At 38.8% G+C, this 14,983-nt stretch overlaps 2 protein-coding genes across 2 annotated transcripts; one reads left to right on the forward strand and one right to left on the reverse strand.

The window, feature by feature from the left end:
• The first annotated feature begins 2,090 nt into the window (after nt 1–2,090).
• Nucleotides 2,091–3,395, forward strand: LOC104760688 (uncharacterized). Its single transcript, XM_010483648.3, has 5 exons — nt 2,091–2,393; nt 2,490–2,725; nt 2,825–2,925; nt 3,006–3,065; nt 3,168–3,395. The coding sequence occupies exons 1-5, from the start codon at nt 2,189–2,191 to the stop codon at nt 3,250–3,252; spliced, it is 687 nt and encodes a 228-aa protein (XP_010481950.1). The 5' UTR covers nt 2,091–2,188; the 3' UTR covers nt 3,253–3,395.
• Nucleotides 3,396–3,487: 92 nt separating this feature from the next.
• On the reverse strand, nt 3,488–5,034 carry LOC109124859 (uncharacterized). The gene is made up of 2 exons (XM_010483646.3): nt 4,404–5,034; nt 3,488–4,299 (listed from the first exon to the last, which is right to left on the reverse strand). The coding sequence occupies exons 1-2, from the start codon at nt 4,831–4,833 to the stop codon at nt 3,659–3,661; spliced, it is 1,071 nt and encodes a 356-aa protein (XP_010481948.2). The 5' UTR covers nt 4,834–5,034; the 3' UTR covers nt 3,488–3,658.
• Between the last annotated feature and the right edge of the window lie 9,949 nt (nt 5,035–14,983).

Raw genomic sequence — 14,983 nt, forward strand, 5'->3', positions numbered from 1 at the left:
ACCCAAATTCTTTCACGCATCTACAAAAGAAAAAGAGAGTTCAAAATAAGATTTCAGAATAATATGTTCCATAAAAGTCTTGGGTTAAATCTGAAAGAAAGTACGGAAAATATCGGCTATTTTTTTGAATCTTTTTAAAGAATTCAATATGGGTGCTATCTCTGAGATAGTTCAAAAATTTACTTCTTTTTATTACGAAGAGTAGGAATAGATATCTAAACAAAAAAAACTTTTAAAGTAACTCCATTGCTTATATAGCCACTTGGATGTAATAAATAATAGTAATATTTTTAATTTGATTTAATTATTTAATTATTTTTTAATTTGTCCAACCAATCAAATAAAGATAATAGTAGATTCTGTGTCTCAATAGTTTTCAGCAAAGACAATCTTTTTTTCATCTCTCTATCTTTTTCTCATTTTTTAAAACTTTTTTAATTCTCCATACGCTCTATCAGATATGAGATATGCCCGATGGAGATGGTCTTAGAATCTGAAGTTAAGAAAACATTATTTATATGAAACCATAGAAAACTACAAGACGAGATTGAATGCCATATTTATTCTACCAAATTTTTTGGCATTTTTAGGGACTTTCTTCATACCGAAAAATTTGATAAAAGACTAAACAAGACAAATATTTGTCTAATCCAAAAATAGGTAAGCAGTTCAAAGGATAGTTGAGTTTAAGCCAGTTAGTCTTTGTAACGTGAGTTATATATCTAAGATTCTTTGTCTAAGGCTTAAGAAAGTCTTGCTTATTTCAAAATAACAATCGGCATTCGTTTCCGGCAGACTAATCATAAATAACATCATGATTGCTCATGAGATGTTCCAGATTTTTTGGTCATTAAAATAAGAATTGTAAATCAGATTTTTTGGTCATTAAAATGGATGAGTAAAGCTTATGATAGAGTAGAATATACTTTTTGGAAACTGTTTTTTGACACGGTTAGGTTTTAATTCAAAATAGATATCTTGGATCATGTGGAGTGTGAAATCACTCTCATACCAAGTGTTACTAAATGGTCATCCTCGAGGACACATTACCCCTCAAGGAGATTTACGACAAAGAAATCCATTATCACCTTACTTATTTATTCTACTGTATAGAAGTCTTGATTGCTAATATTAGAAAAGCAGAGAGGGAGGAGAAACTGATCAGTACAATGTTAACCCGGAATTGCCCTTCTATATCGCACTTATGCTTAGTGGATGAAGAACAGCGTAAAATGGTCATTGATATTATAGGAAACTATGGGAAAGCTTCTGTGCAGGATTAAGGATGTCTTGGAACTAGAGCAATTTAAAAATGGATTATCTACTGCAATTTTTGTGGTGATTTGTAGGAATAATAAACAAGTAAAGCATTAGCCAGACGAGGGTGGAAACCACAAACCTAGAAAGGGTATGGAGGCCTATGGAAGATAGTGGTAACGAGATATAGTATTTGTACTAGATGATCAAAGACATGTGCATTAATCAATATAGCCTCGACGAGTAGAGAAACAAAAGTCCGCATAGTTTTTTATCCCTCAAATATATGTATTCTTCTTCTTTGAAGCTAAAAACATTGGAACTAGGCCTTGAGTTTAGAGTAATTCAATCAGTTCCAATTCGATTATATTCGGTTTTGGTTTTAGAGTTTAGGATCCGTATAGGTTCCAAAGAAAAATTGTTTTGGAGTTGGTTTTTTCGGTTATGGAGTTTAGAATCCATTCAGATATTTTTGAAGTATTTTTTGGTGTTCAGGTACTTTGAGGTATTTCAAACATTCTTATATATGTTTCGGGTACTTTGAGGTATTTCTTAAACATTCTTATACCAGTTTAAGTATTTTGATTATTTTTGAATATTTTTTTCAGATTTTTTTTATATATATTTTAGATATTTGGTTATTACGATAAAAATATTATAAAAATATTAAGTTATATACTTCGAATACTCTAAATATTTTATTTCAGTACCATATTGATTCTTTGGTCTTCAATTTCTAAAAAAACCAAAAATCGAATAACCCGAACCAAAATACCCGAAGAAACCGAAGTCGCATGCCTACTTGGAAACGAACCTGAACGGTAGGGATACACGATTAACAAAAACAATTAAACAAATCACACAGCTTTCCTATAAATACAACATGGGCGGGGGGTTACACACATATCTTAACTTTAGTTAACGTTTAGCCATGGCTCGTCTTATCCCAATTTCCCAACCGTTCTTCTCTTCAAACACTAAACCTCAACCACCACCAATAACGGTCGCTCAAATCTCCGACCACCACCCGCCGCAAATTCTCTCTCGCAGAGACACCATTCTCCTCTCCTCCACCGCTTCTCTTCTCCTCTCACTCTCCCCTACCGATCCCGCTTCTGCCTTCTCCTTAGGAATCTGTACACACACACAAACACTTCCCACTCTCCGTTTTATCATCTTATCTCCAATTTGTGATTTTTTTTTTTTTTTTTTTTGAAATAATTTGAACGCAGCAGGACCTAAAGAGTGGCTTAAAGAACAGAAGAAGAAGTCATCAAGATTCTTACTCGCTCCCATTGATGCATCTCGTGAAGCTCTCCGTTCTGCTTACCTTTCGATTACTAGTGAATCTGAGTTTACGGATAAAGATTTGGAGAATCTTCAGAATCTGTTTAAATCTTCTGCTAGAGACTGTGTTCCTAAAGAGAGAAGCTCTCTTGTGGACTTCCAATCAAAATCCGGAGTCGAGGTTTTGTTGCTGTAATCTTTAAAGTTTTGGTTTTTTAATTATCAAATGATCTTAAAGTTTCGATTTTTATGAAGATGGTGTGATGATGTTGCTGTTTAGGTTTGTACATTCAAGCTTGTTGTGAAGAATGCTGCTTCATTACTAGATGATAAAGACCCACTTAAGTTAGAAGCTGAGAATATACTCAGTGATCTCGTTAGGTATGTGCTAGTTTCATTCTATTGAATGCTCTGAAATGTGGTTCTTTGTTAGTTGATTTCGTGCTTTTTTGTATCCGCAGGTCTTTCGGTTCCTTGATCGTGTTGTCGAATGGGATTGATATGAATCTACCTTCTGATAGGTTAGTGATTGAAATTATGAAGGGATCTTATTCCTTTTATGTGTTCTCTGTTACTTAGAACGATGTTTATATAATGCTTTCAATGTTTAACTTGTTTCTCAGAAAAAAGGTTGCGGATGCGGTTACTGATGCTATCTCTTATCTTGACAAATTTGAGAAGGGTGTTAAGGACTGCCTTGAGATATGATTTGAGATGAAGTGTAGTTCTCTCTTTCTTCTCTTCTTGTGAACTCGTTTATGGCTGTATAGGTGTACCAACAACATCTGTTACAAGTTTCTTGTTGAAAGAGATCTCGTTTTATATAAATATAATTGCATGCTTGATGTTTAGCTTTGTTTGAGTTACAGTAAGTAAGGAAGGTTATGCTAGTTATTGAACAGCATGATAAGCCTTGTTTCTTCTTTGTAGTTTTGCAAGCAGATGAAATGGAACATTTTAGTTTAGAATATAGTGAATTGTTCATACCAATGTTTTATACATCATCAAATTACCAATAACCTCCTACACAATTTCTGTGGTGCGAAAGACTCATATATATATATATATATGTTCTGCAAAAGCGTGCAGTGCCAAATGCACATCTGGAAGGAGCTTACAAGCTCACATGATTCTCTACGAAATTATCTTGAGGCGGTGAACCAGAAGCTTCGACCAAATACAAACGGCAGCATGGTTTTCCATCATCTGGATGGATCTGTGCAGTCCTTGGCAGGCTAAGAAGTTTGTTGAAGAGATTGAGTGGATCATGCAGCAGACCGAAGTTTGCATCTGGATCACCAATCTGTGAAAGCCTGACATGAGAGAACCCCAAAGATGGCAAGAGCTGATCAGGCCAGTCACTGTAAAAGTGGAACACAGAGTTTGGGAGTGTAGCAGACGGTTTGTTCATGAAATCCGCCAAGAGTACTGTGCTGGTTATTGCACACTTCTGAGCTATGAGCTTCAGTACTTGCATTGCCTCTGTGTGAGACAGGTAATAAAGAATGCCTTCAAGAACCCATACAGTGTTAATATCTGGCAGAAAACCCGATTTCTTAAGCTGTTCAAACCAGTCGTTGTCTCTTATATCAATTGCTACTCTGACTAGTGATTTCGCTGTCATCCTAAGCTCATCTCTAGAATTTACTGCAGCTTGGACTAAGCTTGTTTTGGTTTCCAAGACATCTTGAAAATCCACTTCAAATACATCACTTTTTTTCAAGCAGTTTAGTCTGTATGATCTTGCATCCATTCCTGAAATTTCATTACACCATTCTATGTTGGCTACTTATCTTAAACTCATGCTTAACATATATCATGTAATTACACAAATATAAATTAAATAGGGGAAACCAAACCTGCACCAAGTAGCACAACCTGTGAAGATGCATCACTTTCGAAAGAATCCAAAGCAGCTTGAATCCTTGTGTCAAACCATAGAGTTCGAACGGCTAGAATCACACCGGAAATCTCTCGAGCGTTGTTGAGCCGGTCAGTCTGAATCTTTGTGTGTAGGTTTCTCAAATGTGTTTCTCCAGCAAACAAGTGAGCGAGAGGATCCTGAATGACATGTTTCCACAAAGCTCTTCCTGCAGCTGTTTGACAAGCAGACTTCTGTAGGTAATCCCACTCACTTTGAATGCTCATATGCAGTTTCTTCACACCTTCACTATGTAAAACCTCGGGTATCACGAATTCTTCCTCTATATCCGGCCATGTCGTCGTAGTAGACGCTGATGATTCTTCTTCTGCTTCTTCATTTGGCTTCTGCTTTTCTATTTCAGACATGGTTTCTTTCTAGTTCTCTCTCCTGAGCGAATAATGTTTTGTCTGATATATAATGAAGGAATGTGGAGAAATTATTTGGTGTTGGTCATAGAGATAAGAAAAGAGAACCACACATAAAAACAAAGGCTTAGAAGCAAAAGCTTACGTTCTTCTCTGCGTAACCACTGGCTTTTTTCTTTCCACTGGCTCCACACTCAAGTTGCTTCTTTTAGCCCCTTCCACTATTTCATATTTTTTTAACTTAATGATTTTGACCAACTAATTCTAAAGCTCGAGTGTCCACTCGTTTTTTCTGTTCTTTTGAAACGTTTCTTTATCAATTTGTGAAAGAACCCATTTCACTAGTTTTTCTCAGTTCTTTTAAAACGTTTCTTTTTCAGTTGAATTTGTCCAGTGTGAGAATTTTTTGATATTATTTTTATTTCAATTTGTGGAAGAACCCATTTCAATTTGTGAAACTAAGATAAATTTTCATGTTGAATTATCAAACAATCCGATCCGATCCTTTTTTTTTTTTTTTTTTTTAATTTAAATATTCTAATAACTAGTGATCAAATATTGACTATCAACCTAACCCTAATCAATGATAAGACAAAGCAATTCCAATAATCTAATAATGAATAAAACAATCACATAATACCAATTCCAACAACAATCCAAAACATAAACAAAGTCATAGAACTAGCAATCCTAACAACCATTCTATCAACTAAGTTTCACTCTAGCATTCTATCAAAGACATAGAGCAACTAACCGACCCTCTAGAACATCTTCTTTTTCGTAGACTTGATTCCACGATCACACTTTGCCTTTATCTGCGCTACAACACAAAAGAGAGGCGTAAGTATTACCAGAAATCCTTAGTAAGACAATCATTCCATCTACTGGACTATACACACAAGTCAATAAAATCTCTCATGCCACAATCAACAAACAATAAAAACAAACCATGCAACACAAAGCAAACACATCATCAACCGCTGCTGAAGGTTGGTGTCGACCAACACCCGCCTGGTGTCTATCGGCACTGACACCTGGCGAAGGCTGTGTTGACCGACAAACGACATGTGTCGATCGCTACAGATTACCTTGCGTCGACCAACACAGTGTGTCGATCGACGCATGTTCGACATTTCACGAAATCCATAATTGCATCGATGACATCTCCAAATGGAGGATTTGAAAGGATTTGTTTAGTTAAAAATAAAGAAATCCAAATTCCACTAATTTTGTTGATCGACACACCCACTAAAATTCTATTTTTTGGTTCGCGTGTGTTACAAATTCGATTAAATTTTCTGAAAAAGAATAGATAGTTTTTTTAGTTCGAATTAGATATGGACCCGCGGTATAGTACCAGACATTTTTTTTGTTCTCGATTATTTAATTATGTTATACCTTAGTGTTCTTATATTGGTATATATATCTTGTTATACATATAAATATATTATATAAACGTTTAATAAATTAATAACAGTAACGTTGGAGTGGGTTAATATTATTATAGTGTACAGTACAAATGTATATGAATAATCTTTGTGGCTGTTATGATACTTACTATTCGGTCGTCATCAATATTAAGAAATTTTGTTTGGACTGAGTGCTCAATCCAACGTTAATTTTTAAATAAAATTCTGAAAAATGTATATATTAATAAAAACCAAATAATGAAATGATAAAACTCGGATCATTTTATTAAATCAACGATATTACAAATTTAAGAAAATAATGGAATACCTTTGAAAAGGAAAATATTAAGAAACACACATTGTGTTTTATTATTCAAAAGCCCAAAAAACAGAGTAGTTAATTCTGAAATATTCCACTTGCCAAACATGCTTCCTCGTAAGACATATACACAACTGATATATCATGGTTTTTATGGTTTTTATGATGTTTTTGAGTTTTGGCAGGTTTTCTAGGATTTTGACATAGATGGAGCAAAGTGGAGCAATTTTGATTGTTTTGTAGCATTTAACCAAAAGCAATCAACTTAATGTCGTACCAGAGTGATGGTTTCGATTGACACCCCTGTTTATCCGACGAGAGAACAAGTTTTGGAAGTTTTACAAAATTGCCTGAAGTCTTCCATAATTGCAACACAAATCCCTGACGTGTTTTAGGACATATATATATAGTATTTTTAGGTTTTAGAAACCCAGAAGTTTTATTTTAGCAAGTTTTATTTTCTGCAACCCTGTGAGATTTTGAGAGCTTTTGGAGAGAGAGAGAGATCTGAACTACTTTGTAGAGAAGAAATTCTAAACTGTTTCTTACTCTTTTAATTTCTATTGCTTATTATTCAGAAAAAATGATTTGTTCTTGATTAAAAATGTCTGAGTAGTTTGCTTGTTAGGTTCAGGGTTTTTCACGGGGATTTTATGATTTATTAGATCTGTTTATTTAAGATTCATTATCTTTCTAGATCTTCGTCATAGGTTGTTCTTCATATTAATTCCTGATTGATCACCTAGAATTAATAACCTAGGAAAATAAATTGATATGAGAACATAATTGTTTTTCCTGATAAAACCTTTTGATGAGCAAAATTATTTCTTGCAAAGAGATTTGATTTAATGATTTTGTGAACAATCTAAACCTGTTTTTAAAGCTATTTTTTAACATAGAATTTTACAAAGAGATTTGGATTTTCTGGTTTTAAATTTAGATAATATTTGCAGTGAACACTGATTTATTTTACAAAAGAGTTTAGAGTTTTAGATATGATTTTAATTGCTTGAATTCTATTTAATAATTGATTTAATATATTGTAATTTCCTGAGAAATTTCCTGGACCTAGCTTTTTGATCTTCTGAATTTACAACACTTTTCTTTAATATTTTGCATTGCTTTTCTTAATTAAAATCAACTTGTTTAGCTTAATTATAACTCTATAATTTATCGTGTAGACTTGAGTACTTGTGGAATTCGACCCCTAAGTATTACAGTGACCTCTTAATTTGAGAGAGTATCTCTAGGGTTTTGAATTTGAGCATATCAAATTTTGGCGCCGTTGTCGGGGACTCGTTGATCTACCATTAGATTTGAGTTTTTGATTTCGTCTAAATTTTTCTTTTTATTTGAAACTTACAAGCTTTAGCTTCTTTTCTCTTGTGTGTTTCAGGTACATGCCTAATAAGCCTAACACAAGGAGCAACAAGACTGGTCCTACTGTGAAGCTTTCGAACCAAGAGTTAGGAAAACTTGAGCGTGAGAACCGAAAACCAGCTAAATAAGCAAAGATGGTCAATCCGGTTGTTCTGAGAGTTGATGAGGCTGGTTCTTTGCGAGATCAAAAGGGCCACTTGCGCAAGGAGCAGGGCCAAAAGCTTGATGTAGAAGGCAATGTGATTGCTGAAGCTGTTGTCGTCGACGGCAGACTGATGGTGTCGATCGACGCCAACTGGGTATCGATCGACACCCACCTGCAGCAGACGTACGTGGAGCTGCCAACAACGTCCAAAACCCAGTTCGAAGACAGAACCCATATCAAGACTTGATCAGGACCATTGCAGACTTCAACATAGCTGACATGGTTTATCAGAACCGATCTACAATTGTTCCTCCTCCATTCCAAAGGAATGTTTTCGAGCTGAAGCCTGCTTATTTCCAGCTGGTTGGGCAAAGACCTTTCTCAAACCTGAACAACGAGAAGCCTTTGGACCACCTTGAACATTTTGAAGATCTTGTGACTAGTATCAAGGCCAGTGGAGTGACTGAAGACTACATCTACTGCAAGCTCTTTCCATACTCACTTGGAGGAGAAGCATCTCATTGGTTGAAACAGTTGCCAGCTGGATCTTTGACATCTTGGCAACAAATTAAGGTGGCTTTCCCAAATTATTTCTATGATGATTCTATGTCTGATGAGTTTAGAATGAAGCTGTCCTCCTTCAAGCAAAGACCAGATGAAGCTTTCAAGGCAGCTTGGAAAGATAATCGACATGAACATCTTTACTACTACCTTTGAATCATTTATGGGGCTAGCAATAGCTTCTACTTACTTAGACACATATTCAACAGAAACAAGGATATATTTGTTTCCATAGGACGAAAGAAAAGGACCCATGAAATCTATTCCCCAAACATCTGAAACTTCAACTTCTTGTATGAAGTTGTGCGGCATCACATTTTTTTTACTGATGTTCCCATGCCTTTGACAAGCATCACACTTAGATATAAATTCATGGGTGTCTTTAAACATTGTTGGCCAACAAAAACCAGCTTGTAATGCCTTAGTGATTGTTTTGAATTTGGCAAAGTGTCCACAATAATTTGATCTGTGACAAGCAAAGAGAATACCTGGAACGTATTCTTCCGGAATGCACCTTCTAAACACCCCATCAGCACACGTCTTGTATAGGTATGGCTCATCCTAATAGTATCTTCTATCCTCACGCAAAAACTATTTCTTACGGTAACCGAAGAATGGAGGAGGCTCGACCTCAGCTGCTAAGTAGTTCGTGATGTGTCTGAACCAAGGAAGGTCGTATGAGATTGATATTGGGGTACCTTAGGACGTGCCTAAATGTTTAGGACCTCTCTCATTTCATTCTTATTGCAATCATGCATAGTCGAAGTCGAGACTTTGTCGCGTGAAAAAGTTTCGTAGCCAGACTTTGTCGGTTTGAAAACTTATTTCTTCGTCAGGCTTGAGGCTTCTTTTATAACGCCATGTGGCTTCTTCTTATCATCTCTAGTATCTAAATTCTAGTTTTCTTCATCAGATTTTGTTTCACAGTGAGAATGATCTATAGGAACAGCATGGTAGAAGACTCTCTTCTTGATTTTAGGGAAAGAAACTCTTCTTCTCGGATAATCTAGAAAGAAACCATGACCAAAGGACCTGGAAAGGACTTGGAAAAAAGGCCAGGAAAGAGAGCAGAAGAATTGCTGAAGGAATGTCCAAGAAATTCTGGACGGACCGAGAGATGACCGATGGTACCATGTACCGTACCACGTACTGCAGACGTACCGCATACCGCAGAGCTGAGAGGTGCCGCAGAAGTCGTCCGAGGCATGCCGCAGAGTTGTTTGTGACCATGCCGCAGATTCCTCTGTGAACATGCCGTAGATTGAGACCGAGCCGCGACACGAACTGTCGACAAACCGCGGTGTCGCCGACCAAGCCGACAAGTTCCGGAAATTAAGGAGTGTTTGTCTCCTTAATTGGCCAATCGAAATTCATGCAAAAATGGAAGAAAAAACATCATCATTATATTTTCACAAATTTGGCCAATCAAATTGCATGAAGAAATAGTGTGAGACAAAGGAGAAGAAGTGGTGGTTATTTGGCCAAGTAACACATGTCTCCACCAAATATTCTCAAGAAGAGAAGAAGACATTCTTGAGACAAGTCTTGTGTGTTTTCACCAAGCAATTTGTGTGGCATCAAAGTGAACGCTCGCTCAACATGCATTGGCGAGTGCCACCGCCCAAAACCCTCTATATAAGCTCGCCATCCCTTCTCATTTTTCGCTCATCATCAAAAAGACATAAAAAGAAGAGAAAGGAGAGAAAGGGCGAGGAGGGAGAGAAAGGAGAGAAAGGGGAGAAAGGGCGAGGAGGGAGAGAAAGGAGAGAAAGGGGAGAAGGCCTGAAGAAGGTGTGAAGGAAGAGGAAGACCAAGACAAGATTATCGACCATCAACGGTTGCATCCGAGTAAGGAACGTCGCCAAGAGATCCGTTCGCCGGTTATCTGTGAGTTTAGGCGCATTTCACCGAGCTAGATGGAACCCAATGACCTCCATCTAGTAAACGGTTTGCTTGGATTTTTAGTTGCATCTTTACTTGATTTATCTTTTGATTTTTCTTGTTTAATGCATGTGGTGTGAGGTTACTCTCGTTGCTAGATCGAAATGATTTAGTAATGAAAATAGTAACTTGGTTGAGAGTTTACACCCGCTGCTAGCTCTAAATGTTCTAGTGGCAGAGGTGGTAACTTGGAAAGGATACTTGTAAAATTATGAGCTTAAAAACCATAGAAACTCAAGTATCAATTTGTTGACGTCTTAATGCGTGTAGTCCGCGAGAAATTCCGGCTAGCATAGTTAGACTAGGGTATGGCTGTCCTCAGATCCGTACAGCATGCAGCCGCGACATGTAACCCATGTTTGTGAGTTGTAGGGTCTGGAATGAAGAGCTCGGAGGTTACTGGGCTCGCTACCCTGGCCGACGCTGTCTACATGACGGTGTAGCTCGAGGTGATGTCCGGTGGCATGCCTTTGTGGCTACAGCGCAGGTGTTCACAGAGTTGTTAAGGTGGGGAAGCATACCGAGCCCATAAGTTAAAACTTGTTTAAAACACTTTTGCTTTTATTCAAGTTTATTTCATGTTGTTGCAGTTGATTGATTGCTTGCTAGATTTATTTATTAGCTCATTATCTTCCGCGTGCCATCTCTGATTGTTTGTTGCTTGCTTACATGTTTGATTGCTTGATTGCTTGTTTTTATGCTTGCTTGATTGATTGATTGTTGTTTTGGGGATTTGGGGATTTGGAGTTTATTTTCTGCAGGAGCCCTGTGACTCACTAAGTAATATTAGATTACTTATGGTAAAAATTTGTCTTGCAGGAAACCCTAGAGAACACTAGAGGAAGTGGTGGACGTTAGGAAACCGGAGTAGTTTTTGTGTTTATTTGTAAAACAAAGTATGTTGTTTTGTAATCGATCTTTGGCTCTAGCCTTATCTCAAACTCTTTAAACCTTTTGGTTACCGTTTTGTAATAAACCCTTTATCTGCTTAATATATTCGGATTTCTTATTCGTACGAGTAATAACTGATATAGACTTTCTCCAAGTCGGCTCAACGTCTGGGATGTCTCGCAAAGCCTAAAAGATGTCCCATGCGGTTGGAAACACCGCCGACAGACTGGCTAAGGGCCCTGATGTGTTCTTGAACCTCGTCCGGATCGTTGGCGAACGGTTCCAGCGTAGCGTCCCGGGGCGGTCCGTGGCCATCCGGCCATAGGACGGTTCGGGGGCGTTACAACGGTGGTATCAGACAATGGTTATGATGCTATTAGGACTCGTGTTTTCAAATGTTTTATCGAGTCAAAATGGTCGCAAATAGACACCTTAGGAATCCGGTTTGTTCACCACTTCAGGATTAGATGGGATGGGATTACGTAACCCTTCTTATTGATGATGAATGCAGATGTCTCGCCAAGGATCTGGAAGGTCTAGATCGATGCGCTTTTTGCCGGACAGAGGGAGGGGTTCAAGTCAATAGTTTGGTCCGGAGGAATGGGGTCCGCATTTTGGAGATGAGAAAGGAGATGAGTAGTTTCCAGGCATTTACGAGCCAAACACATATATGCTTGAGTGGGATGTACCCGGTGCGACGCCGAGGTACTCGCCAACCAGTTCTACTCGGTTCAGCACAACTGAGTACGTGTACCCGCCATATAGAGAGTATTCGCGAGTTGGACCATTCGCTACCAACCCGAATCCAAGTATTCCAAGAGAAGACCAAGGACGTAAGGAGAATACAAATGTGCAGAGGGTGCCCAAGACCCAGCAAACGCTAAAGATGATACAAGATCTCTTAACTCACATGATCCAGCAACAACAACAACAGAACCAAGGAAACTAGCCAGCCCAGACTCCATCATCTAACTTCATAAAACTATTTATTATGATGAGAAACTTAGGAGTCCGCAAGTTCAAAGGAGACCAGAACACGGTGTTAGCAGACAAGTGGATAAGATAACTGGAGATGAATTTCGAGACATCAGGATGTCCAGAGGAATACAAGAAGGTGACTGCGATTAACTTTCTAGAGGAGGATGGACGCGCATGGTGGGATAGTGTAGTTCTTCGTTAGCACTACATGACGATACCTTGGGAGATTTTCAAGAGAGAGTTCGAGCAGAAGTACTTTCCACCAGAGTCTCACGATCAATTAGAGAATCAGCTCTTGCATCTAGAGCAAGGATATATGAGTGTCCGAGCCTAATGACAGATCTTCACCCGACTTCGGAGGTATCTGTACAAGGGAAACGATGACGAAGAAGCTATGCCTCGTCGATTCCTTTATGGGCTACGGCCAAAGATTTAAGGAAGGTTGCACGCTGTGACATATCGTAGTTTAGCTGAGATGGAGGAGGGAGCAGTGAGTGTCGAGGAAGGAATAGAGCTAGAGAGAGGAGTCATGGCTCAAGAGAAGAAGAAAGAACCTGTGCAACAGAGCAAGGTAGTGAATTTCCAGAAGATTAACCAAGTAGTTGGACGGAACAAAGGTGCGAACAGTGGTAGGGTTAACATGACTGCCAACCAAGGAGGACGTACAATGACCAATTTTGATCCAAGAGGATGTTTAACGTGTGGTCAACTCGGACATTTTGCCCGAGCTTGTCCGACACTTTCTGAGGTGAAGAGTCCCAATCTTGCGCTGATCACATGTTTCTACTGTGGAGAAATGGGACACTATGCGACCTCATGTCCGTCAAGGCTGACCAAACTGAACGTCCAAACTGTTAACCCTGCCCAGCCAGTGCAGCAAGTGAAGGAACCCCCGGAAAAGAAACAAGCGACCCTAGTTAATGTTTATGCCTTAGGATCAGAGCCACCCAAACTACCAGCGCTTGCGAAAGGCGTGATATCAGGTTTGAATGGGTTCTAACTCTCTTGTGATTGATTGTGTGATTGTGTGATTGCGTGTTTAGTTTTGCATTGCATATTTTTTTAAAAAAATTGTTTTGCATTAGGAACATTACTTGTGGGTGGTAACCCCACAAATGTATTGTTTGATTCGGGAGCGACCAATAGTTTTGTGACTCCCGAAGTGGCGAATGAGTTCGGAGATGTGTGAGGAGGAGGAAGTGAACATCAATGTCTACACCGTTGGTAATCAACCGCCGCTCAAGACCAAAAGGATGTTTAGAGATGTGTCGATAGTCTTACAAGATACAAACCTCCCGGTTGATCCGCTTGTGATGCCAATGGAGAGATTTGATGCTATTTTGGGAATGGATTGGTTATCGGAACACCAAGCCCATATAGACTGCAGCAGGAGCAGAGTCATATTTGAAAATGGAGGAAGGACACCTCTCGTTTTCTACGGAATTAGCCCGAGCAAAACGGCATTTCGCATCAGCAATAAGAATTGGAAATTCTTTTGAAGAAGGGAGCATTTACCTAGTCACTCTTACCACCACTGGAGGAGATGACAAGGAAGAGCTGGAAGTTGAGGACATCACAGTCGTAAAGGACTACGGGGATGTATTCAGGCCGTTAGAAGGATTGCCCTCACCGAGAAGTCAACCTTTTACCATAAATCTGGAGCCCGGAGCAACCCCAATCGCTAAAGCGTCGTACCGGATGGCACCAGCCGATTTAGCTGAAATCAAGACGCAGCTGGAAGACTTGTTAGAAAAATGTTTCATTCGACCAAGTTCATCGCCATGGGGAGCCCTAGTGATATTCGTCAAGAAGAAGGATGGAAGCATGCGCTTGTGTATTGATTACCGAGGAATCAATAACATTACCATTAAGGATTAGTATCCGTTGCCACAGATTGATAATCTGTTAGATCAACTTAGAGGAGCAAGCTGGTTTTTGAAGAATGATTTAGCCTCCGGCTACCACCAAATTTCGATCTCGGAACCAGATGTGATGAAGACTGCCTTCCGTACGAGATATGGCCAGTAAGAGTTCGTAGTGGTGTCGTTTGGACTTACCAACGCTCCAGCAGCATTCGTGCGACTCATGGACGAAGTTTTTCATGACTATTTGGATCAATTCGTAATTATATTCATCGATGACATCCTTATATACTCCCGGAGTGCCGAAGAACATGAAAAACATTTAAGGAAGGTATTAGAAAGACTAAGGGAGAAGAAGCTGTTTGCCAAGTTCAACAAGTGCAGATTTTGGCAAAGGGAGATTGGGTTACTAGGACACTGAGTCTCGGAACGAGGAGTGTCCGCCAACCCCGAGAAGATAGTCGCGATCCAGGATTAGCCAAGGCCAACGTCTGTGACAGAGGTCTGAGGTTTCGTAGGCCTCGCAGGCTATTACCGGAAGTTCGTAAAAGGGTTTTCATCTATTGCTAAACCTTTGATGCAACTCACTGGAAAAGGATTACCATTCATTTGAAGTGAGGAAGTGGAGGAAGCATTTAAGAAGTTGAAGGAAGCACTGACTACA

The sequence above is a fragment of the Camelina sativa genome, chromosome 18 (assembly GCF_030686135.1).
Source record: "Camelina sativa cultivar CO46 ecotype springtype chromosome 18, ASM3068613v1".
Taxonomy (NCBI): domain Eukaryota; kingdom Viridiplantae; phylum Streptophyta; class Magnoliopsida; order Brassicales; family Brassicaceae; genus Camelina; species Camelina sativa.